This window comes from Bubalus bubalis, chromosome 19 (assembly GCF_019923935.1).
Source record: "Bubalus bubalis isolate 160015118507 breed Murrah chromosome 19, NDDB_SH_1, whole genome shotgun sequence".
Taxonomy (NCBI): Eukaryota; Metazoa; Chordata; class Mammalia; order Artiodactyla; family Bovidae; genus Bubalus; species Bubalus bubalis.
In genome coordinates this window covers 2623097-2649039 of record NC_059175.1, presented here as the reverse complement: position 1 = coordinate 2649039, position 25943 = coordinate 2623097, and the positions used below count along the sequence as shown (strand labels likewise).

At 35.0% G+C, this 25943-nt stretch overlaps 1 protein-coding gene across 6 annotated transcripts in view; it reads right to left on the bottom strand.

Annotated features, from left to right (window-relative positions):
* Window positions 1–25943, bottom strand: part of RANBP17 (RAN binding protein 17) — a 362482-nt gene that overhangs the window by 298448 nt on the left and 38091 nt on the right. For all 6 annotated transcript variants that reach the window (XM_025270839.3, XM_044932591.2, XM_044932590.2 and 3 more), the window contains 6 exons: window positions 25731–25896; window positions 22508–22581; window positions 20202–20321; window positions 18707–18853; window positions 18012–18184; window positions 15613–15806 (listed from right to left, as the gene is read on the bottom strand). In XM_025270839.3, the coding sequence (XP_025126624.1) occupies window positions 15613–15806; window positions 18012–18184; window positions 18707–18853; window positions 20202–20321; window positions 22508–22581; window positions 25731–25896 (874 nt within the window). The remainder of the gene's footprint in view (window positions 1–15612; window positions 15807–18011; window positions 18185–18706; window positions 18854–20201; window positions 20322–22507; window positions 22582–25730; window positions 25897–25943) is intronic.

The window sequence follows — 25943 nt, the reverse complement described above, 5'->3', positions numbered from 1 at the left end:
GAAACAACAAAGTAATGGCAACAGGATCATCAGTCAGTCAGTTCAATCACTCAGTCGTGTCCGACTCTTTGCAACCCCATGAATCGCAGCACGCCAGAACTCCCTGTCCATCACCAACTCCTGTAGTTCACTCAAACTCATATGCATCGAGTCGGTGATGCCATCCAGCCATCTCATCCTCTGTCGTCCCCTTCTCCTCCTGCCCCCAATCCCTCTCAGAATCAGAGTCTTTTCCAATGAGTCAACCCTTCGCATAAGGTGGCCAAAGTACTGGAGTTTCAGCCTCAGCATGAGTCCTTCCAATGAACACCCAGGACTGATCTCCTTTAGGATGGACTGGTTGGATATCCTTGTAGTCCAAGGGACTTATCAATAATTACCTTAAATATAAATGGGTTGAATGCCCCAACCAAAAGACAAAGACGGGCTGAATGGATACAAAAACAAGACCCCTATATATGTTGTCTACAAGAGACCCACCTCAAAACAAGGGACACATAGAGACTGAAAGTGAAGGGCTGGAAAAAGATACTCCATGCAAATAGAGACTCAAAGAAAGGAGTAGCAACACTTATATCAGATAAAATAGACTTTAAAATAAAGGCTGTGAAAAGAGACAAAGAAGGACACTACATAATGATCAAAGGATAAATCCAAGAAGAAGATATAACAATTATAAATATATATGCACCCAACATAGGAGCACTGCAATATGTAAGGCAAATGCTAACAAGTAAGAAAGGGGAAATTAACAATAACACAATAATAGTGGGAGACTTTAATATTCCACTCACACCTATGGATAGATAAGCTAAACAGAAATTTAACAAGGAAACACAAACTTTAAATTATACAATAGACCAGTTAGACCTAATTGATATCTATAGGACATTTCACCCCAAAACAATGAATTTCACCTTTTTCTCAAGTGCACATGGAACCTTCTCCAGGATAGATCAGAGCCGGGGCCATAAATCTAGCCTTGGTAAATTCAAAAAAAACTGAAATCATTCCAAGCATCTTTTCTGACCACAGTGCAGTAAGATTAGATGTCTACAGGAGTAAATTCCAAATGTTCAAGCTGGTTTTAGAAAAGGCAGAGGATCCAGAGATCAAATTGCCAACATCCATTGGATCATCAAGAAAGCAAGAGAAGTCCAGAAAAACATCTATTTCTGCTCTATTGACTATGCGAAAGCCTTTGACTGTGTGGATCACAATAAACTATGGCAAATTCTGAAAAATAGGAATACAAACACTGGGCTGGAAGAAACACAAGCTGGAATCAAGATTGCCAGGAGAAATATCAATAACCTCAGATATGCAGATGACACCACCCTTACGGCAGAAAGTGAAGAGGAACTAAAAAGCCTCTTGATGAAAGTGAAAGAGGAGAGTGAAAACGTTGGCTTAAAGCTCAACATTCAGAAAATGAAGATCATGGCATCTGGTCCCATCACTTCATGGGAAATAGATGGGGAAACAGTGGAAACAGTGTCAGACTTTATTTTTGGGGGCTCCAAAATCACTGCAGATGGTGGTGCAGCCATGAAACTAAAAGACACTTAGTCCTTGGAAGGAAAGTTATGACCAACCTAGACAGCATATGAAAAAGCAGAGATATTACTCGGACAACAAAGGTCCGTCTAGTCAAGGCTATGGTTTTTCCTGTGGTCATGTATGGATGTGAAAGTTGGACTGTGAAGAAAGCTGAGCGCCGAAGAATTGATGCTTTTGAACTGTGGTGCTGGAGAAGAGTCTTGAGAGTCCCTTGGACTGCAAGGAGATCCAACCAGTCCATCCTAAAGGAGATCAGTCCTGGGTGTTCAATGGAAGGACTGATGCTAAAGCTGAAACTCCAGTACTTTGGCCACCTCATTAGAAGAGTTGACTCATTGGAAAAGACTCTGATGCTGGAAGGGATTGGGGGCAGGAGGAGAAGGGGACAACAGAAGATGAGATGGCTGGACGGCATCACTGACTCCAAGGACATGAGTCTGGATAGACTCCGGGAGTTGGTGATGGACAGGGAGGCCTGGCGTGCTACGATTCATGGGGTCGCAAAGAGTCAGACACGACTGAGCGACTGAACTGAACTGAACTGAACAGGAGAAAAACTATTAAAAATTCCAACACATGGAGGCTGAACAACACGCTGCTGAATAACCAACAAATCACAGAAGAAATCACTTAAGAAATCAAAATATGCATAGAAAAGAATGAAAATGAAAACACAACAACCCAAAACCTATGGGACACTGTAAAAGCAGTGCTAAGGAGGAAAGTTCATAGTAATACAGGCTTACCTCAAGAAACAAGAAAAAAGTCAAATAAATAACCTAACTCTACCCCTAAGCAACTAGAAAAGGAAGAAATGAAGAAGCCCAGGGTTAGTAGAAGGAAACAAATCTTAAAAATTAGGACAGATATAAATGCAAAAGAAACAAAAGAGACCATAGCAAAAATCAACAAAACCAAAAGCTGATTCTTTGAGAAGATAAATAAAATTGACAAACCATTAGCCAGAGTCATCAAGAAACAAAGGGAGAATAATCAAATCAAAAAAATTAGAAATGAAAGTGGAGAAATCACAACAGACAACACAGAAATACAAAGGATCAAAAGATACTATCAGCAACTTTATGCCAATAAAATGGACAACTTAGAAGAAATAGAAAATCTTAACAGACCCATCACAAGCACCAAAATTGAAACTGTAATCAGAAATCTTCCAGCAAACAAAAGCCCAGGACCAGATGGCTTCACAGCTGAATTCTACCAAAAATTTAGAGAAGAGATAACACCTATCCTATTCAAACTCTTCCAGAAAATTGCAGAGGAAGGTAAACTTCCAAACTCATTCTATGAGGCCACCATCACCCTAATACCAAAACCTGACAAAGATGCCACAAAAAAAGAAAACTACAGGCCAATATCACTGATGAATATAGATGCAAAAATCCTTAACAAAATTCTAGCAAACAGAATCCAACAACATATTAAAAAGATCATACATCATGTCCAAGTGGGCTTTATCCCAGGGATGCAAAGATTCTTCAATATTTGCAAATCAATCAATGTAATACACCACATTAACAAATCGAAAGATAAAAAACCATATGATTATCTCAATAGATGCAGAGAAAGCCTTTGACAAAATTCAACATCTACTTATGATAAAAACCTCCAGAAAGCAGGAATAGAATAAACATACCTCAACATAATAAAAGCTATATATGATAACCCCACAACAAACATTATCCTCAATGGTGAAAATTTGAAAGCATTTCCCCTAAAGTCAGGAACAAGACAAAGATACCCGCTCTCACCACTACTATTCAACATAGTTTTGGAAGTTTTGGCCACAGCAATCAGCAGAAAAAGAAATAAAAGAATCCAGATTGGAAAAGCAGAAGTAAAACTCTCACTGTTTGCAGATGACATGATCCTCTACATAGAAAACCCTAAATACTCCACCAGAAAATTATTAGAGCTAATCAAATAGTCAAGTTGCAGGACATAAAATTAACACGCAGAAATCCCTTGCATTCCTATACACTAACAATAAGAAAACTGAAAGAGGAATTAAGGAAACAATTCCATTCACCATTGCAACAAAAAGAATAAAATACTTAATATATCCACCTAAAGAAACAAAAGACCTATATATAGAAAATTATAAAAGAATGATCAAAGAAATCAAAGAGGACACAAATAGATAGAGAAATATACCATGTTCATGTATTGGAAGAATCAATATAGTGAAAATAAGTATACCACCCAAAGCAATCTATAGATTCAATGCAATCCCTATCAGGTTACCAACAGTATTTTTCACAGAGCTAGAACAAATAATTTCACAATTTGTCTGCAAATACAAAAAACCTCGAATGGCCAAAGCAATCTTGAGAAAAAAGAATGGAACTGGAGGAATCAACTTGCCGGACCTCAGGCTCTACTACAAAGCTACAGTCATCAAGACAGTATGGTACAAAGACAGAAGTATAGATCAATGGAACAAAGCAGAAAGCCCAGAGATAAATCCACATGCATCTATGGACATCTTATCTTTGACAAAGGAGGCAAGAATATACAATGGAGAAAAGCCAATCTCTTTAACAAGTAGTGCTGGGAAAACTGGTCAACCACTTGTAAAAGAATGAAACTAGAACTCTTTCTAACACCATACACAAAAATAAACTCAAAATGGATTAAAGATCTAAATGTAAGATCAGAAACTATAAATTCCTAGAGGAAAACATAGGCAAAACACTCTCCGACATAAATCACAGCAGGATCCTCTATGACCCACCTCCCAGAGTAATGGAAATAAAAGCAAAAATAAACAAATGGGATCTAATTAAACTTAAACGCTTTTGCACAACAAAGGAAACTATAAGCAAGGTGAAAAGACAGGCTTCAGAATGGAAGAAATAATAGCAAATGAAGCAAGTGACAAAGATTTAATCTCAAAAATATACAAGCAACACCTGCAGCTCAATTCCAGAAAAATAAACGACCCAATCAAAAAATGGGCCAAAGAAATAAATCGACATTTCTCTAAAGAAGACATACAGATGGCTAACAAATACATGAAAAGATGCTCAACATCACTCATTATCAGAGAAATGCAAATCAAAACCACAATGAAGTACCATTTCACACCAGTCAGGATGGCTGCTATCCAAAAGTCTACAAGCAATAAATGCTGAAGAGGGTGTGGAGAAAAGGGAACCCTCTTACAGGAAATGCAAACTAGTACAGCCACTATGGAGAACAGTGTGGAGATTCCTTAAAAAACTGGAAATAGAACTGCCTTATGACCCAGCAATCCCACTGCTGGGCATACACATTGAGGAAACCAGAATTGAAAGAGACACATGTACCCCAATGTTCATCACAACACTGTTTATAATAGCCAGGACATGGAAGCAACCTAGATGTCCATCAGCAGACGAATGGAGAAGAAAGCTGTGGTACATATACACAAGGGAATATTAAAGAATACATCTGAATCAGTTCTAATGAGGTGGATGAAACTGGAGCCTATTATACAGACTGAAGTGAGCCAGAAAGAAAAACAGCAATACAGTATACTAACGCATATATATGGAATTTAGAAATGTGGTAACAATAGCCCTACATGCAAGACAGCAAAAGAGACACAGAAGTACAGAACAGTCTTTTGGACTCTGTGGGAAAGGGCGAGAGTGGAATGATTCGGGAGAATGGCATTGAAACATGTACATTATCATATGTGAAAGAGATTGCCAGTCCAGGTTCGATGCATGAGACAGGGTGCCCAGGGCTGGTGCACTGGGATGACCCAGAGGGATGGGATGGGGGAGTGAGGTGGGAGGGGGGTTCAAGATGGGGAACACATGTACACCCATAGCTGATTCATGTCAATGTATGGCAAAAACCACTACAATATTGTAAAGGAATTAGCTTCCAATTAAAATAAATAAATTTATATTGAAAAAATAAAGCACTATCATGAAAGAGGACATTAAAAAAAAAAAAAAGAAAAGAAAATTAGAGATACCAAGGGAACATTTCATCCAAAGATGGGCACAATAAAGGACAGAAATGATATGGAACTAACAGAAGCAGAAGATATTAAGAAGAGGTGGCAACAATCCACAGAAGAGGGTGTGTTCGTGTGTTCACTCACCTAGAGCCAGACATCCTGGAGTGCAAAGTCAAGTGGTCCTTAGGAAGCATCACTACAAACAAAGCTAGTGGAGGTGATGGATTCCCGCTGAGCTATTTCAAATCCTAAAAGATGATGCTGTTAAAGTGCTGCACTCAATATGCCAGCAAATTAGGAAAACTCAGCAGTGGCCAAGACTGGAAAAAGTCAGTGTTCATTCCAATCCCAAAGAAAGGCAATGCCAAAGAATGCTAAAACTACCATACAATTGCACTCATCTCACATTCTAGTAAAGTAATGCTCAAAATTCTCCAAACCAGGCTTTAATAGTACATGAACCGAGAACTTGCAGATATTTAAGCTGGATTTAGAAAGGCAGAGGAACCAGAGATCAAATTGCCAACATCTGTTAGATCATAGAAAAACCAAGATAGTTACAGAAACACTTCTGCTCCTGCTTTACTGACTACACCAAAGTCTTTGTGTGGATCACTACAACTGTGGAACATGCTTAAAAGATAGGAATACCAGACCACCTTACCTGCCTCCTGAGAAATCTGTATGTAGGTTAAGAAGCAACAGTTAGAACCAGACATGGAACAATGGACTGGTTCCAAATCGAGAAAGGAGTACGTCAAGGCTGCATATTGTCACACTGCTTATTCAACATCAAGCAAAATGCTGGGCTGGATGAAGCACAAGCTGGAATCAAGACTTCGGGGAGAAATATCAATAACCTCAGATATGCAGATGACACCACCCTTATGGCAGAAAGCAAAGAGGAACTAAACAGCCTCTTGACGAAAGTGAAAGAGTTGAGTGAAAAATCTGGCTTAAAACTCAACATTCATAAAACTAAGATCATGGCACCCAGTCATGCCTTGATACCAACACTTGATCCCTTGATCCATCTGGTCCCATCACTTCATGGCAAAGAGATGGGGAAATAATGGAAACAATAACAGACTTCATTTTCTTGGGCTCCAAAATTACTGGAGCTAGTGAGTGACTGCTGCCATGAAATTAAAAGACGCTTGCTCCTTGAAGAAAAGCTACGACCAACCAAGACAGCATATTAAAAAGCAGAAACATTAGTTTGTTGACTAAGGTCCATCTAGTCAAAGCTATGGTTTTTTCCAGTAGTCATGTATGGATGTGAAAGTTGGACCATAAAGAATGCTGAGCACCGAAGAACTGCTGCTTTTGAACTGTGGTGTTGGAGAAGACCCTTCAGAGTCCCTTGGACTGCAAGGAGATCAAACTAGTCAATCCTAAAGGAAATCAGTCCTCAATATTCATTGGAAGGACTGTTGCTGATGCTGAAACTCCAATACTATGGCCACCTGATGAGAAGAACTCACTCACTGGAAAAGACCCTGATGCTGGGAAAGATTGAAGGCAGAAGGAGTAGAGGACAACAAAGGATGAGCTGGTTGGGTGGCATCACCAACTCAATGGACATAAGTTTGAGCAAGCTCCGGGAGTAGGTGACAAACAGGGAAGCCTGGCTGCATGCAGTCCATAGGGTCGCAAAGAGTCGGACATGACTGAGCAACTGAACTCAACTAGACTAAGGGTGCTACACTTGCGTAGAAGAAAAGCTGTTTTGTTTTTTTTTCTACTTTGCACAAAGGCACCAAATATATTACTGAATTGGTAAGAGAGAAACATAAATCCACAAAGGTCAAAAGAGATGTCTAGGCCGAAAATGAAAGACATTCAGACTGACAACTAGAGAACCTGAGCTTATTTGAAGGACCAAGCCTATGATATACCCAATATGAGGACTCCAATAAGAAACTCTTACACCCTTAGAGATAAAGTGAACTGGAGGGATAAAAAAAAAAAAAAAAAAAAAAAAACAACAACAACCCTGCTCTAGACAAAGAAAGACAAAACAGGAAGTTGTCTAACTTGACTTCAACGTTAGTCACAGGATAGGGGGAAAACCCTCAAGTCAGACCTCCCATGGTTTGTGGCCTAAATATAGACTACCAGTGTGATATGAAAAACTTTATTCTAAAGAAGCAGTTTAAATGGTATTGAGGTGACAGTCCTCCTCCACTTCATTTTGTAAATGAACTAAACATTTAAATCAAAAGACAGAGATGGTCAGAAGTGATTTTTTTTTTTTAAGGAATAACTGTACCGTAATGGCAGAAAGCAAAGAGGAACTAAAGAGCCTCTTGATGAAGGTGAAACAGCAGAGTGAAAAGCTGGCTTAAAACTCAACATTCAAAAAACTAAGATCATGGTATCTGGTTCTACCACTTCATGGCAAATAGATGGAATCTGGTTCTACCACTTCATGGCAAAAAAATGGAAATGGTGACAGAATTTATTTTCTTGGGCTCCAAAATCACTGGATGGTGAGTGACTGCAGCCATGAAATTACAAGATGCTTGCTCCTTGGAAGAAAAGCTATGACAAACCTAGACAGCATATTAAAAAGCAGAGACATCACTTTGCCAACAAAGGTCCATCTGGTCAAGGCTTTGGTTTTTCCAGTGGTCATGTATGGATGTGAGAGTTGGACTGTGAAGAAAGCTGAGCGCTGAAGAATTGATGCTTTTGAACTGTGGTATTGGAGAAGACTCTTAAGAGTCCCTTGGACTGCAAGGAGATCAAGCCAGTCCATCCTAAAGGAAATCGGTCCTGAATATTCCTTGGAAGGACTGATACTGAAGTTGAAACTCCAATACTTTAGCCACCTGATGCAAAGAACTGAGTCATTGGAAAAAACCCTGATGCTTGGAAAGATCAAAGGCAGGAGGAAAAGGGGATGACAGAAGATGAGGTGGTTGGATGGTACCACTGACTCAATGGACATAAGTCTGGGAGACAGTGAAGGACCAGGAAGCCTGGTGTGCTGCAGTCCATGGGGTCACAGTCAGACATGACTGAGCAACTGAACAAGAACAACAAATACACCATCTACAAGAGACACACTCTAAAAATAAAGACACAGACTGAAAGTAAATGGATGGTGAAGGATAGCCCATGTAAACAGAAAGCACGGGACAGTACTGGATAAAAGGATCAATTAGTAAAGAAGACAATAAAAGTCTAAATGAAGCAAAAATTGAAAATTAAAAGTAATACGGACTATTCCTGGAGAAAGAAATAGCAACCCACTCCAGTATTCCTGCCTGGGAAATTCCATGGACAGATGAGCCTGCCAGGCTATAGTTCCTGGGGTCACAAAGAGTCAGATATGACTTAGTGATTAAAAACAATTGACTATTCCACAATCGTATTTGGAGGTTTAATACTTCTTTCTCTGTAAATAAAAGAAATAAACACAAAGAAAAATGAAAACAAAGAATACCTGCATAATACTAATACTATTAATCGTCTTGACTTAATTTCTATTTAGTGCTACTATACCCAATTATGGTAAAGTGTATATGCTTTTCAAGTGTACATGGTATGTTTGCCATGATAGACCATATGCTTCATCATAAAACAAGTCTTAATAAACTTAATATCTGAAATCATACAAAATTATTTTGCCCAAGATAGAATTAAATTTGAAATCAGGAACAATAAGATAACTAGGAAGATCCAAATATTTTATTTAGAATATAAAAGCATACTTCTAATAATCCATAAAGTAACAAAGAAATAAGAGACTAGAAAATATCTTAACTAAATGATAATGAAAATAAAAGATCAAAATTCATGATATACAGCTAAAGCAATGCTTAAACCAGAATTTATAGCTTTAAATGTTTTTAATTAGAAAATTACAAAAAATCTAAAAATTAAAGATGTGACACTTCCATCCAAAATTTGAAAAGATGAAGTAAAATCAAAAGTATAGGGTAGAAAATAAGAAATCTTCCTCCCAAAACACTCAGGAAATAAAAAATAAACAAAAAAATTTTTTTTAATCAGTGAAACTAAGAGCTGATTTCTGGAAATAATTAAGAAAATTGATAAATATCCAGTCAGTCTATCAGGGAAAAAGAGAAAAAGCAAAAATTATCAAATGGATGAAGTTGGGGAAAAGGTACAAACTTTCAGTTATAAAAATAAATGTCATGAGGATGTAATATATAGCATGGTAACACTGTATTGCATATTCAAAAGCTGCTAAAACAGTAGATCTTGCCAAAAATTCTCACCACACACAAAAAAATGTGTAATCATGTACAGTGATGGATGTTAACTAGACTTTTTCTGGTGATTCTTTCCCAATATATACAATACCAAATCATTACATGGTACATCTCAAACTAGTATGTGGCAAGTGTACCTCAATTTTTAAAATAGGAAGAATGGAAGAAAGTACATCACTTCAGATCCCATAGACATTAAAATAATAATAATGGAGTATTAGAAATAACTTTATTGCAGTAAATTTAAAATTAGAGTCATCCTTGAAAGACATAAATGATTAGATTTGATCCCAAGTGCAAGAGGAAATAGGAACAGTTCCATATCAATTAACAAAATTTCATTCATAATGATAAATCTTCCAGGCCCACTGGTTTCACTGATGAATTCTATCAAACTCTAAAGAAATAATACCAGTATTACACAGACTCTTTCAGAAAATAAAGGAGGCAGAAACACTTCTTGACTCAATTTATATTTTATGAGGCCAGTATTACCCTGTTACCAAAACCAAAGTCATCATAAAAAAAAAGAAAACTAAAGACAAATATCCTTCATGAACATCAACATAAAATAAAATTTTTGCAAACTGAATCTAACACTATATAAGAGAACAATATCATAACCAAGTAGGATTTATCCTAGGAATATAAAGTCTGTTTAACAGGAAAATCAATTAATGTAATTTATTACATTAGTAAAATGAAAAAGAAAACAAAGTTCATTTGAGTAGGTACAAAAAAAGCATTCAAAGAAATTTATGCCCCATTCATTATAAATAATCTAAGAAACAGAAGGGAACTTCACCAAATTTATTATCAATGATAAGAGGGATTAATGCTGTCTTTATGTACAAACAGAAACAAGGCCAGAATATCCATTCTTATCACTTTTTTTCAATACTCTACTAAAGGTCCTACCAGTTGAAGGAATAAGGAGAGAAACAGAAATAAACGGCATGAAGATAAGACATAAAACTGTCTTTACTTTAGGTGACATTAGCATATAAAATAATCCTAACAAGTCTACCAAAAAAATCTATTTAAACTATTAAGTAAATTTAGTAGTCACAGAACACAAAGACAAAAATCAATTCTGGACTTACATAGGATAGTAGAGAATAATCAAAATTTATAATAGCATCAAAAATATATAGTAATAAATTCAATAAAAGATTTTTAACAGCTGTGAACTGAATACAGTAAAACAAAAATTTAAAACACCTACATGAGTGTAGCAAGATACCATGTCCATGAACTGGATATTAAGATGGCCCAAACTGATACACAGATTGAGGCAACCTCAATCAAACTGATGAGTTTTTTTAAAGAAATTGACAAGTTGATGCTAAAATTAAGACAAGAGCAAAAGATGCAGAACACAAAACTATTCTGAGAAAGAAGAACAAGACTGAAAGACTTAAATTACCTGATTTGAAGACTTATAAAGTTATAGTAAGCAAGACAGCATAATATTGGCATAAGGATAGACATTTAGATCTATGGTACAGAACAGAGTCCAGTAACAGACCCTAGATTTCTATGGTCAACTGATTTTTGACAAAGGTACAGAATAATACAAAAGGGAAAAAAGTCTTTTCAGCAAATGTTGCTAGAATTTGATAGCCATATGTGTTGGGGAGGAGGCCTTATTCTTCTTACCTCACATCATTCACAAAAATTAATTCAAAGTGGATCACAGACCTGAACATAATAGCTAAAATTATTAAACTTTTAGAAGAAAAATATAAAACCTATTTGTAACTTCAGTTACACATATTTCTTCAATACAAAAACCATAAAGCCATAAATAAAAAACTGAAAATGCAGATAATCAAAATGTACAACTTCTGCTCTCTGAAACAGTTAAAAAGTTTCAACAGTTAAAACTTAACTCTTTAAAAGTTTAACTCTTAAGAGTTAAAAAGACAAACGACAGGAAGAAAATATTTGTAAACATGAATGTGAAAAATGGACTGTATACAGAATATAAAAACACTTAGAATTTCAATAAGACTATGTACAAAAGAACAAACAACCCAATATAAAAAGGGGAAAAAATGTGAACAGACATTTCACAAAGGAAGATATAATAATGGCCTAAAAGAGCACAACTTCTTTAATTATCAAGGAAATTCAAAATACAACCACAGTGAGATACTATTCCTATATACCCAGTAGAATGGCTGAAAGTAAGAAGACAATATCAAATGATGATGAAGATGTGAAGCAATCTTAATGGAAATGAAAAATGGTACACTTCATAAAATAGCATAGCAGTATCTTATAATATTAAACACACATTTCTCACATGACCCCACAATTTGTCTCAGGTATTTACCCAAGAGAAAGGAAAATTTAGGTACAAAGACTTGTCTGCAAGTGGTCATAGCACCATTATTCATAAGTCAATTAAAACTGGAAGTGTAACTTAAGAGGTAAACAGCTGAACAAAGTAAAAAGAAAACCATACTATACAATACTACTCAGCAATAGAAAGGAACAAAATATTTACATATACAAAATATTTGAATCTCAAAAGCATTATCCTAAGGAAACAAAGTGTTTACAAAAGACCTCCTACTGTATAATTTCATTTATATAGAAATCTAAAAGAAATGAACCATAGTGACAAAAACCAGTGGTTATCTGGACCAAGCATTACGGAATGGAATTGAAGGGCATATGAAAATTATTTAGAGTGAAAGAAGTGTTTTCAATCTTGAATGTGCTGTTAGTTACACGGCTATGTATCTGCTAAATTCATCAAACTGTACACTCAGAAAAAAAAAAGGAAAAAGATATTAAAAACTCTTAATACAGACAAGCAAGGGGTTCATTTTTCTAAAATATAAAGAGCTGTGAAAAACCAATTTAAAAAAACCTAACAAAACAAATGAGCCAAAAAATGAGTAATTCTTTTTACAGAAAAAGACCAAACAGTTCTTAAACAATGTTTAACATCACTAATATGAGAATGGAAAATTAGATTGAGAAATCATTTTTCACCTGTAAGACTGCCAGAAATTCAAAAGTTTAGTAATAACTGTCCTGGGAAGACAATAAAATGGAACTCTCATAGATTGCTGATGGACAAGTAAATTGGTATAGTCCTTACAGAGAATAATTTGGAAATATTTATAAAAATTACAAATACATTATTCCTATCTCCCAGAAGTAGTTTTGCTCTTGGAAATTATCCTACAGACACGTTTGCATAAATATAAACTGACAAGTACAAAGTTAATCTGTACAAGTACAGGTTAACTTTAGTATACTTTAGTATGCTGCTGCTGCTGCTAAGTCGCTTCAGTCGTGTCTGACTCTGTGCGACCCCATAGACGGCAGCCCACCAGGCTCCCCCGTCCCTGGGATTCTCCAGGCAAGAACACTGGAGTGGGTTACCATTTCCTTCTCCAATGCATGAAAGTGAAAAGTGAAAGTGAAGTCACGCAGTCGTGTACGACTCTTCGCGACCCCATGGACTACAGCCTACCAGGCTCCTCCGTCCATGGGATTTTCCAGGCAAGAGTACTGGAGTGGGGTGCCATTGCCTTCTCCGATACTTCAGTATACTTTAGTATTAACTTTAGTATTACTATAAAGTAATTTGTACAAGTACAAAGTTAAAACTAATAGCATTAGTTTTAATAGCAGAAGATGACAAACAATTCAAATGACTCTCAGCAGTGGAGAGAACAGTTAATTACATTATGATACACTAAAAAAATAAAATATTGTTCATCTTTAAAAAAGTATTCTCCATTTGAGAATAACTATAAAATACATTGTTAAATGAGAAAAAGCAAGGAGTAGAACATGAGTGTGGTATGCCACATTCCATGTAAGACTGGATAAGAACTCGCATATCATTAACTGTATATGCAAACAGAAAATTTTGAAAGATGCAAAACTAGCAAGAATCATAATTTGTGAGAGTGAAGAATAGGAAGACAGATTACAAGACTGAAACAGAACACATTTTAATTTCTTTTTTTCTGGACAATGTAAATATAACATCTCTTCAAAAGTTAGGTGAGTTAATCAAAATTTGATATGAAAACTAAGAGAACAGACACATTAGTTATATGTAAAGACAGGTCACAAACTTGAGGCAATATTCACAATTTAAACAACTAAAAGATTAGTGTTAAAACATTGTAAAGCACTCCATCAGCAAGAGAAAGACCAATAAACCAAATGATGAGGAGAATGAAAAGTCATGAACATATATATCACTGATGACGACAGCAAAGTCAATAAACATAAAACACTAAATATCATTAATAATCATAGGAGTGAAAAGTAAAATATGTGTGAGGTATATTACCTCAACTAGCCTGACAAAAAGTTTAACATTATGAGCTGTTGGTGAGGAACTGGATCAAAATGGGTGGGATATAAAGTAGTATAATCACTGTTTGTAAAATATAGTTTGGCATGACCTACTGAAGCTATGTAATGAATACATATAACAAGCTTTACCCATTGACAAGAAATGCATCAATAAATTGCAGCACTACAGCAGTACAAATAAAGGAACTATATCTACAGCACCAATATAAACTCTCATATACACAACACAGAAAAAATGAAGCAAGTTGTAAAAGAATAAATACATTTTGATTCTATTTTTATAAAGTTCAAAAATATGCAAAACTATGCATTATTTTCAGAATATATATCTATATGCAACTTAGCAGCAGCAGCAGCAGCAGTAAAACTATGAAGAAAAGGCATCAACTGATAAACAGCAAGCATTTTCTGCTGGCAGAAAAAAGTCAACAGCAAAGGTTGGTATTGACCTGCTATTTAAGTTATGTGAAGGTGTTTTTACTGCTACTATATCAATACTTAGATGTATTTGATATTTAATAATTTTCAAAACTCTACTAAAGAAAGAAATCAATCATGAAGATGAAATGCTATGAAACAACATGCTAGTTCTCCCTCATTTAATTCATAAAGAGAGGCATGGAAGAGAACATTTAAAGAAGGCTAACTATTTCTCTATCCAGACCCTCAGCAGTACTATATGATTCAAAAAGCAAAACAGAAAATGAACAAAAGGCATTTTAAGACGACATCTTGTAAACATATATAGGATAATTTTCAAAGAATTTTTTTAAAGAGTTTAGATGGAAAAATCACTGAAAGTTTGACTATCATCACTTACTACTCACTTTCCAAACAAGATAAAATCAACAAACATGAAAGAAAAAGAAAAACATCCTTGAACTATAATCAAACTGCCTTCTATTAGAAATACATACAGCCAGTTCCATTCTCATAAGTCATCTCATCTAAAAATCTGAAAAGTGTATTTAATTTCCTATTTTCCAGAAAGGATTTAAGGAAATACAGAGAAATAAATCTTTCTTCAGTAAAGAATGAAAAATAAAGAGGAAATTGTGAAACTAAAATATAATAATAAAATAAAGCCATGATGAAGGCTAATAAACAAATATAAAACCATGATGAGGTCTTATGTAACTTTTAACTGGCCAACATTGGGCTCAAAATTTTTAGTCAGCTATAGCTAAGAAGGAAACATAATTACTTAAAAGACAGTTATAAGTTAATAAACTCTACTCAAAGATCATCATCAGCTTTTTTTAATACTGATTCCAGAGAGAAATATTCCCTGCAAATCTTATAAGAATTAAAATCATCAAGCCACCAAAATACCCAGAAGGTTAATAAAATTAATTGATGACTAGAAGAACAGAAATTGGGGAAATAAATAAAAATAAATTACAATAAAATTATTAAATAAATTGATTAATGAAGCTACTTAAAATTCAACATAATACCCTAAATAGTCATATAAAATGTACTGACCTTCCTGAATTGCCATGTCCACAGGTACTCTGGAAGCTGAATGCAGAAGTTTTTGGTAATTCTGTGCATTTTGATCAAACAACTGTACGAGAAGAGTACATGTCTTTTCATATTCACATCTGCTGACAGTGCACAGCTGCTCCAACTGCTGAAACACAGTGGTGGTGTCATCCAGCGGGTCATCTAAATGATCTCTGCAAACACATAATAGGAAGACAGACAACATTAGAATGAAACATACTTTTACTCACCACAAATAAATTCTATTTAAGTTAAATCAAAATTCTATCATGGATAAAGAAATAAAAGACACTGAAGGTAAGATGTAAAATGTCTATAATTGAAAACATGATTATGTATATAAAAGTACCTAAGAAACTATATGAAAGCTACTCATATTAACAGGTGAGTTTACAAAGTTGCTAGCATACAGATCAATATACAGAACTCATTACCATATACTAACATAAACAAATGGAAATGTAAATCTGAAAAATATTACCTTCGAAAGGCACCAGAAAACATAAAATACTAATTAAATCTTAATTAAATATATGTAAAGATTTAAAGACTGAATACTATAAAACCCTGATGAAAGAAATAATAGCTAAATAAAAGATAAACACGCTTATTGCCTGAAAGACTCAATATTGCTGAGATGTCAATTCTTCCACCAAATTAATAAATTATACAAATTCAGTGAAATCATAGTCAAAATTCCAGAAGGACATTTTTTGTAGATACTGACAAGATGATCCTAAAATTTAAGCAAAAGAAGAGCCAAAGTAATTTTTAAAAGGGAAAAGCAAGGTGGAAGACTCACACTACCTGATCTCAAAGCTTATTATAAGGCTACAGTACTCAAGGCAGGGTATTAGCAGGAGAAACATATAGATTAATGAAAATAGAGTCCAGAAATAGAACCATACATATGTGATCAATTAATTTTTGGAAACAATGTAAAGACAACTCAATGGAGAAAGGAGAGTCTTTTCCACAAATGGTGTTAGGGATAACCAGTTTTCAATATGCATAAAGGAAAAAAAGGAAAAAAAAGAACATGGAGACTTACCCTGTATCAGATACAAAAGTTAACTCAAAATGGATTATGGACCCGAATTTAAATTCTAAAAGTATAAAACTTCTAGAAGAAAAAAATTAAGGATAAATTGGACTTCATGAAACTTTAAAACTCTTGCTCTTCAAAAGGCTCTGTTAAGGAAATGAAGAGGCAAGCAATGGACTGGAAAAAATATTTGCAAAACACATATGATAAAGACTTGTGACCAAAGTGGACCAACCTCTCAAATCTCAATGTAAGAAAACAAACAACCCAATCAAAAAATGGGCAACAGATTTGACAGGTATTTTACCAAAGAGTATATAGAAATGGTAAATAAGCACAAAAAGATGCTCACCATTATTAGTCATTGAAAGTGAAGTCGCTTAGTCATGTCCAACTCTTTGCGACCCCAGGGACTGTGGCCCACCAGGCTCCTCCGTCCGTGGGATTCTCCAGGCAAGAGTACTGGAGTGGGTTGCCATTTCCTTCTCCAGGAGATCTTCCCAACCCAGGGATCGAACCCAGGTCTCCAGTATTGCAGGCAGATGCTTTACCATTTGAGCCACCAGGGAAGCTCTATTAGTCATTAAGGGAATGCAATTTAAACCAACAATGAGGCATCCCATCTATCAGAATGACTAAAAGTTTTTAAAACTGACTGTCAAGTGCTGATGAGGATGCAAAGCAACTGGATCTTTCATAAACTGCTGGTAGGAATGCAGAACAAAATGGGCACTTTGGAAAATGGTTTGGCAATTTCTTTTAAAGTGAAATACACATTTACCTAGCAACCCAGATCTCACACCTAGGTATTTACCCAGGAGAAATAAAAACTTACATTCATACAAAAATCTGTATAGGAACACTTAAACAGAAAGAATCCAAAAGATGAATGGATTAATAAGCTATGATATATTCATAAAATGAAATACTATTCAGAATAAAAAGTAAAGAACTACTGACATAAAATGGAAAAATTTCAAATGCATTATGCCAAGGGACAGAAGCCAGACTAAAGGGCTACACACTGTATGATTTCATTTACGCAGCATTCAAAAGAGGCAAAAATTTTAGGGAAACAAAACAGATTAATAATTGCTAGAGGCTAAGGATCGGGAAAGGTCTGACTACAAAGGAACCTAAAAAAACTTTCTAGGGTGATGGAACTATTTTATATTTCGATTGTATCGTTAGTTAAACACAAATGTATACATTTGTCAGAATTCACAAAACTGAAAAAGGTCAAATTTTACCACAGGTAAATTATACTTCCATTTTAAAAAAATTCCAAGATGCAGAAGATGAAAATTCAACAAAAACATTTAGTTTTCAATACCTCACAACTACGGCAACAGATTCCAAGCGAGAAGTGATAAAGGCCTTCGTGATTTCTGGCGCGTAAGTGTCTAATAAGTGGGGTTCAGTTGATTTCACAAAAGGAACTGATGCTACCATCCTTTGCCACAGAGTTAATAAATAATGAACACTGTTGGGAGCAAATTCCCAATGCTACAAAAAAATAAAGCAAATGTTATTTAAACTGGTATCATATCTTCCTAGAATAAGAACTCCAGAGGCAAAATAACTAAACATACACTTAAAACTAAACTTGTTCTGATTATAACACTAATGAACATTTAACATAGCAAATTTTAAATCTTTGTGAACATCCTTCTAATCTTCTTTCCATGAATATTTTTTAACAGAGCTGATATCATACAGAAAATATGGTTTTAAAACTTCTCCCCAAACTTATAAAAAGAATTTTTCCAAAAACTAATCTGTAAAACTTTATTTTATTTCTCCACATAGATTTTGCCACAGTTTCTCAATTCACTCTTTAATTATTAGATAATCATATGGCCTCTAAATTATTATTATAAAATTTGTTACAAAGAACTTTTCCCTAAAATCTTGCAATGAATATTTTTAGCAAGGTGCTTTAATAGACGTTTTTTAAAAATCCCTACCAAATCTTATCAAGAAAGTATTCTATTTACAGTTTAGCATCAACAATGTACTTTTACTTACCTGTAGACTAGTAATGGTAAAATTGGCAATCAATCTGATAACTTCAGGATATTCTTTCACCATAACTAATTCTCCTAGCTGATAATTTGTCTTTAAACGAGCCAAAAATCGACAAAATTCATGATAATTACCTGGATCAGACAAACCCTAAATCATGAGACAAAAAGAAAGGCTACTTTAAAAACTTAAAAATAAACCAAACTAATCACCATCAATAAAATTCCAAGAGTATTTTACTAAGTTTCAGTGTTTTCATGGGTACTTACTGCACTTTGCATCAACTGGGTAGGTATCAATTTAAAAAAAAATGATTCCCACTGGGCTTAATGTTGTCATAAATGATTAGTAATAAGGAATTCATAGTAGAGGCTTCGGAGGAAGCTTTGACCATGATGACTAAGTCAAATGTTTGGTAACCATTATATCACCCAAAAACTGCATGAGAGAGAACTGAGAGACAGACAGAGCAAATGTGTATGTGTATATTGTGGGTTAGACAGAAGCCAGTACAAGAGCTGAAAAATATGTAAGATGGAAAACAAGAATGGCTCTTGAAATCCTAGAAAAGAGCAATACCACTACACTTAGATTAAATGTGTACACATAAATAACAGAAATATATTTTAATTCAACAAGTATTTATTGAGTACCCACAGGCATGATGTCCTCAAGCAACTCCCTGTCTCTAAATCATTCATATAAACTGCTGCAATGTACAGCAGAAAGTTTAACAAAAGTACTATAATATATAGAAGTAACTCTGGGAGAAGGACAGGTTAAAACGAAAAACCAAGAAAGGTGTCCCCAGGGAGCCCCTTGAAGACAGGATGTGTATTATTATCTTTATAATTTGAGAAGTTTGTCTCTCCCAAAAGTTATTAACAGCCAAAAGACTTAGATAAACCTCCTTAAATCATCATTTAATTTTTTAAAATCTGTACTTTCACTACAGATATAAACTAAAGTGAAACAAATTTTATCCAGACACCCAAAATCACTAATTAAATAATGGCTTTGCAATTCTCTGAAATGAATATTGCCATTGAAGATTTGCAGTTAACATAGAGAGTAGATTTAAAAATCTACAAATTCTTACTGCCCACAAGAGGACAAAAAGATATTATTTCATAATTTAAAGCCACTTATTCCAATATTAACATCCAGATTTATACTGTCTTCTAGTTTAGAATGCAGATATAACTAATCACTTCAGTAATTTAAGAAGTACAAGCAAAACACAATGGTAAAAAGCAGAAACATAATAAAATATGCAACTTCTATTCCCATGGGAAAAATAAAAACAACACAGACATCAGTCAGGAAAATATGTACTTTTAAAAACTGCCCATTTATACTACAGATGAGAGCTAAGAAAGAAGACTGTGATATGTATTTTCTTCCAGAATCATAACCATGTCATAAGTTTATTATGTACCTTTCAGCAGAAAAACTGTATTTATATATGCTAATGTTAATTAAATTACTTCATAAATACCTGAGGGTTTTCAAGTATCCTTTTTACTCCCTTAATTAAATTACCAAGGTACTTGGCACGTTCAGGACTGCTAAATAAGGACCTTCTTGTAGAAGCAAATTGAACTAAACACGAAAGTGCCTAAAAACAGGAACAACAAATTCATTTCAACTTTAAAAGTAACTGTGGCCACACGAAAGGAACACTAGTTTTTACATTAAAATTTTTAAAATTTTAATGATGAAAAAGCATTATAGAATCCAAAAAACAATGTAAACTAAATATCATTGATCATTACCACCATCCATAAATCTTCAATCCCACCATTAGAATTTCTATTTGTATATAAAATTCCTCTAATATTTTTGTATATTTTTGTATATATTAGATATATTAGATACACCAGAGCAGAGCCAGGATCTGAATACACTCAAAAGGTTCCCAATTGCTGTTGCTGCCTAAACCTTTTCAAATTGATGAACCAGGTGCTTCACCAAAATGAAGAAATGAAAACATCATGTTGTTGCAGAATATGTTTAGGAAATACTACACAAAATGCTCTGCAGTATCCTGAAATTAGGAAAAAATCTGTAACTTTATTTAATCTAGCATGTCCCAAATATATCTGGTGACAGACCATCTTGCCCACACCATTTATTAATATCTTGAGAACAATTTGGAAAATGTTCCTGAAACAGATAGCCTATAAAAATTCTCACAGATTATCTATCACTGGCCTAGTTATCTTCTTTAAGTTAATACTTTATTAGACAATTTCACTACTCAGGTTCTTAATTCTCCTACTGGAATTCACTGAAGCCTTTCATTTATTAATTGAGAGGCCCCAAACTGGCCCACATATGTTTTGTTTTGGTCCACATATGTATATCTGCCCACTTATAAAAAAATAGAATTATCTGTCAATATCTGAATGTTTCAGTTAGGAGATCTCACACAGCATGTCTGGCTCTCAAGGCGAGGGTGAGAATGCGGACAAAAACCAGTTTAGATGCTACTCGGTTTGTCACAGTCCTTAATGTTAAAAACAAAAAAACACAAGCAAACAAACATCCCGAAAAACAAAACTTCTTTCCAATGTGTAGAAGGTTTAGGAACGACTAATACAGTTAAAAATATGTAGAGGTTTGAGGCCAAAACCACTGAGTTTGAACCTCAGCTCTAAAATTTAGAAAGTCACTTAGGCCATTCTGGGTCTGCTGACTTGTTTACATAGTGAAGATAACAATACTCACCTTGCAGGGCCACTGTGAGAATGAAGTGAGGTAAGAATCATATGATAGGGCACGCACGATAAATGTTAGCAACATTCTCTTAAAGCAGTTTTCCATTCTACTTTTTAAGCACCAGTAGCTTGTTTGTTTTATCCCTAAACATAACTGTAAACATAGCATGAAACCATGGTTTTTTTAAACTACAGAAGGCTGAAGTTCTATGGTACCATCTAGAAACATGAGTGTCCTGTGAAAACCAGTTTAAAAACCATCCCCTTAATAAAACCCTCGTTTCAAGAGCAAGCATGTTTTTAAGAAGGAGAGGGGGCAGTGTTTTTGTCAACCTATTCCTCCTTCTAGGCAATGACATATCTAAACAAACATACCACTCATATTTAAATCAAACTTTTTTTTTTTTTCTTCAGGAAATGACAATATAAGAATCCTCCAATTTTACTTCTACAAGCTTAGATATTAAACTGACAACTTTTTCTTTTTTTTTCAATCTTGCCTGGTCTCTGTTTTAGATTCCACAAAGATGGAATCCAGAATCTCAAATTTCTATGTAACCAAAGAGTCTGAATTTTTTAGCATACAATAGGACTTGATTCAAAAAAGAAAATGAACAACTGCAGTGATGAACATAAAACCAAGTGAGCAGATCCCCCTGGTTTCTCATTTGGACACATCTGATGGGGGCTGCATGGCAAGCCACACAGTGAAGAAAGAGGTGGAGAGAGGTTAAGAGAAGGGAAGGTACCAGGTGGTGTGGCAAACTGCTGGACTGAGTACCAGAAGAAGAGCTGGGGACTGAGTAGGAAAAAAGATCTTTAGAGGTTGATAGGTTGTCTTGGCTATGGGCACGAACTAAATCACCAGTTATGGGTTTTGGGCTCACCAGTGAAATGGCAGGAACTATGGACTATAAGTAGAAATTGACAAATAGGTTAAGCAATACATATCCCAGATAGATGGTGTTAAGAATTTCTTATGAGAGGTAAACTCAATCAAGCATATAAATAAAGTAAATATGTACCACCCTGAGATAAATATCACAGGTACTTTTAAATGAAATAATGAATGAGTTTTACTTACTAACTGAGATAGGAGTGGTGGAAGTGAATGATACAAATTAAAGAAAAGATCCAATGTTTCTGGTTCCAGGAAAACTGAAAAAAAAAAAAAAATCTAACACCATTACTTTTCATTCAGTGATATTTAGCACAGTAAGACATTATCATACAAACCAAGAACTCTAAGACCTCAGCATGTAGCCAATCTTTATTTCTAGTTAGGCTAATTCCTTTTAAATTCCTAGCTATTTCCCTTTGAAAGATGGAAATAATACGAAGATAGAATTAGATCAGATGCTCCTTATTTCTATGTAGCATTTACAGTTCTCACTGAGAGAACCTTCTCACTGTTTTCTATAGTAAAATAACATAAACATTTAAAAATTCAAACAATATCAGAAAGTAAACAGTACTAAAAAGTACACAGTAAAAAAGATCTCTCCCCTACTCCATGCTGACTACTTTTCAACTCTTAGCTATATTTACGGAGAAGGCAATGGCACCCCACTCCAGTACTCCTGCCTGGAAAATCCCATGGATGGAGGAGCCTGGTAGGCTGCAGTCCATGGGGTCGCTAAGAGTCGGACACGACTCAGCGACTTCACTTTCACGCATTGGAGAAGGAAATGGCAACCCACTCCAGTGTTCTTGCCTGGAGAATCCCAGGGATGGGGGAGCCTGATGGGCTGCCGTCTACGGGGTTGCACAGAGTCGGACACGACTGAAGTGACTTAGCAGCAGCAGCAGCAGCTATATTTAAATATGTTTCCAAATGACATGCTGTATGTACTGCTGCTGCTGCTAAGTCGCTTCAGTCGTGTCCGACTCTTCCTGACCCCGTGGACTGCAGCCCACCAGGCTCCTCTGTCCATAGGACTTTCCAGGCAAGAGTACTGGAGTGCGTTGCCATTGCCTTCTCTGGCTGTACGTACTACATGTTTTTATTTGACTGTTTTTAGATAGCAAATGAACTTGTTACAGTGTATGTCTAATCACTCACCCCTCTACTCCCATCACTCTTCCTACAAACCATCTTCTCTCAAAAATCCATCTACTGTTATAACAATTTGAGATTAAGTCAATTCTAAGCATTTATTATGACTATGTAAATAATTCTAACAGCTGAGCCAAGTAAACTATGATTATATCACATTTCTAACACTCCCTGGATTTAATCATACCATCTTTTTTGTACTTAGTTGTATAGACAGATATCTGTCACTAATTCTTTCCAAATGCTCTGACAGATGTGTAAAATGTTCTTCATGCTATTTTCCACATAGTCAATAACATTAAAAAACTTTCATTTCCATTTTCCCACCCTTCCTCCCAGAGCCTTCTTCAACTTAGAATGACTGTTCCCAAATGTGTTACATAATTATCTTATGTCTGCTAACTGTTATCTTGTGTTAAAGCTTTCCAAAACCCCATATCCTCTACTTTCTTGGCTTGTGTATCAAGTAGATTCTTAAGAGCAAGCACATAAGGGATAAATTTCAGAATAATTTATATGTCTGAAAATATTTTCTCTTATACTTGATAATTTCAGTCTAGTTTGAAAATTATTTTCCCTCAGAAATCTGGGGATATTATTACTCCATTGCCCTCTAGCTTCCAGTGTTACTGTTGAGAAGTCTAATGGTATTCTTGATCCCAGTCCGTTATAGGTGACTTTGTTTCTGGTAGATTTTAGGATCTTTATCACTTTTATTCTGAAATGTCATGATTATGAAGTTTAGTATATATTTTTTTCATTCATTATGAAATGATGTAACTGGGTACTTATTGGATCTTTCAATCTGAATATTTGTGTGTCTCAGTGCTGAGAAATTTTGGTATTGTTTGCAAATTTCCTTCTGCTTTTCCTGTCCTTTCCTGAACTCCTAATAAATGCCAAGTCTCCTAGTTTCATACTCTAATATTCTTATATGTTTTTCCTCCTATAAATCTCTTCCTGCTTTTTTTCATTCTACTTTCTAGGATATTTCCTTAACTTTATCTTCCAACTATTCTACTGAATGTTTTATTTTGGCAACTTTTACATTTGGAACAGTCTCTGAACTTCTGTTTTTGAAACAATATTCTATTCATGTTTCAGGAATGCATTACTTTTTCTTAATCTCTCTGAGGATATTAATTAACCCTTTTGGAAATTTATTTCTACTCTTCACTTTGTTTCTACTAACTCTCCCCTTTAAAAATGTTTATTGAGATAATTAGATTCATATGCAATTGCAAGAAATAATACAGAGAGATCTTATGTTTTATTCACCCAGTTTCCCCAAATGGTAAGTTGCTACAAAACTAAAGCACAATATTACAATCAAGAAAGCACACTGATAAAATCCAATCTTATTTGGCTTTCCCAATATTACAGGTATTTGTGTGGGTGTTTTTGTGTGTTGGTATCTGTATAGTCAGTCTGCACAATTTTTACAACATATGTTGGTTCATGCATTCATCACCACTATCAAGATACTAAGTTCCTTTTAATTGTTTTAGTCTCTGATTTCCGTATTAGAAGTTTTTACCAAATGTATGGTCCTTCTCTACTGTATCTGATACCCTGGAATATGAAACCTCTCCAGTTTAATTTCTCAAGGAAAAAAAGCTCTGGTCTTGGGAACTGAGAGGGAAGTGCACTTAGAGAAGGGAAAAGGGCAGTCACAGAGCAGCACAGATGGTAGAGAAGGCCCCGGGGGTGTCTGTGCAGAACACAGGCTCTTCACCAAGCCTATCAGCCCCACTCCCCGCTCTGACTTCAACAGGAAAACCCTACTGTCACCATCTTTCCGGGATGAGTAAGAGCATATGCGTTTGCTCCTTTTTGGTATCCTTCTCTGTAAAAAAGTAAATTGCAATTCTGCTTTGCTAAGTTAGCTACTCTAATTCACTCGCTTCATAACTTTGAAAAAATGATGATATCTCTTGCCAAGTGTTATACCCTCTCCTACTCTGTTTATCTGAAAATTTGAAAACAAAACTCTTCATTTCCCTACCTAAACTTATTTTCCTCCAACAATAGAGCTGTCTTCTCTTTTTTCCAAAATCAAAATATGAGGTTACTATGAATTAAATTGAGGAAAACAGATTTCAACACTGGGTATCAGCAGCTACTTTGGGTTACAATTTTTTAAACTTTTTGATTGCCAAGTAAAAAACAGATAATTGCACATAAGGCAACAATATTGCTTAATCCTATGTCTTTTATGTTGACCATTCCTTATACTAAACTTTCTTCTTACTTGCTCTCCAAGTCGTTGGAATCTGTACTGTGCAAAGATCATCTGCAGATTCATCTGCTGAACTGCCAATGAAGTCAAAGTTAAGGCAGTTGAGGACCAGTTTCAAGACTTGCATTACTAGATTTTGTTGATCCTGATCCTGAAGGTTTAAAGGCTTGGCCAATATCTGAAAAAGGTTCAAAGTCAAATAAAATATTATGAAATATATCAATT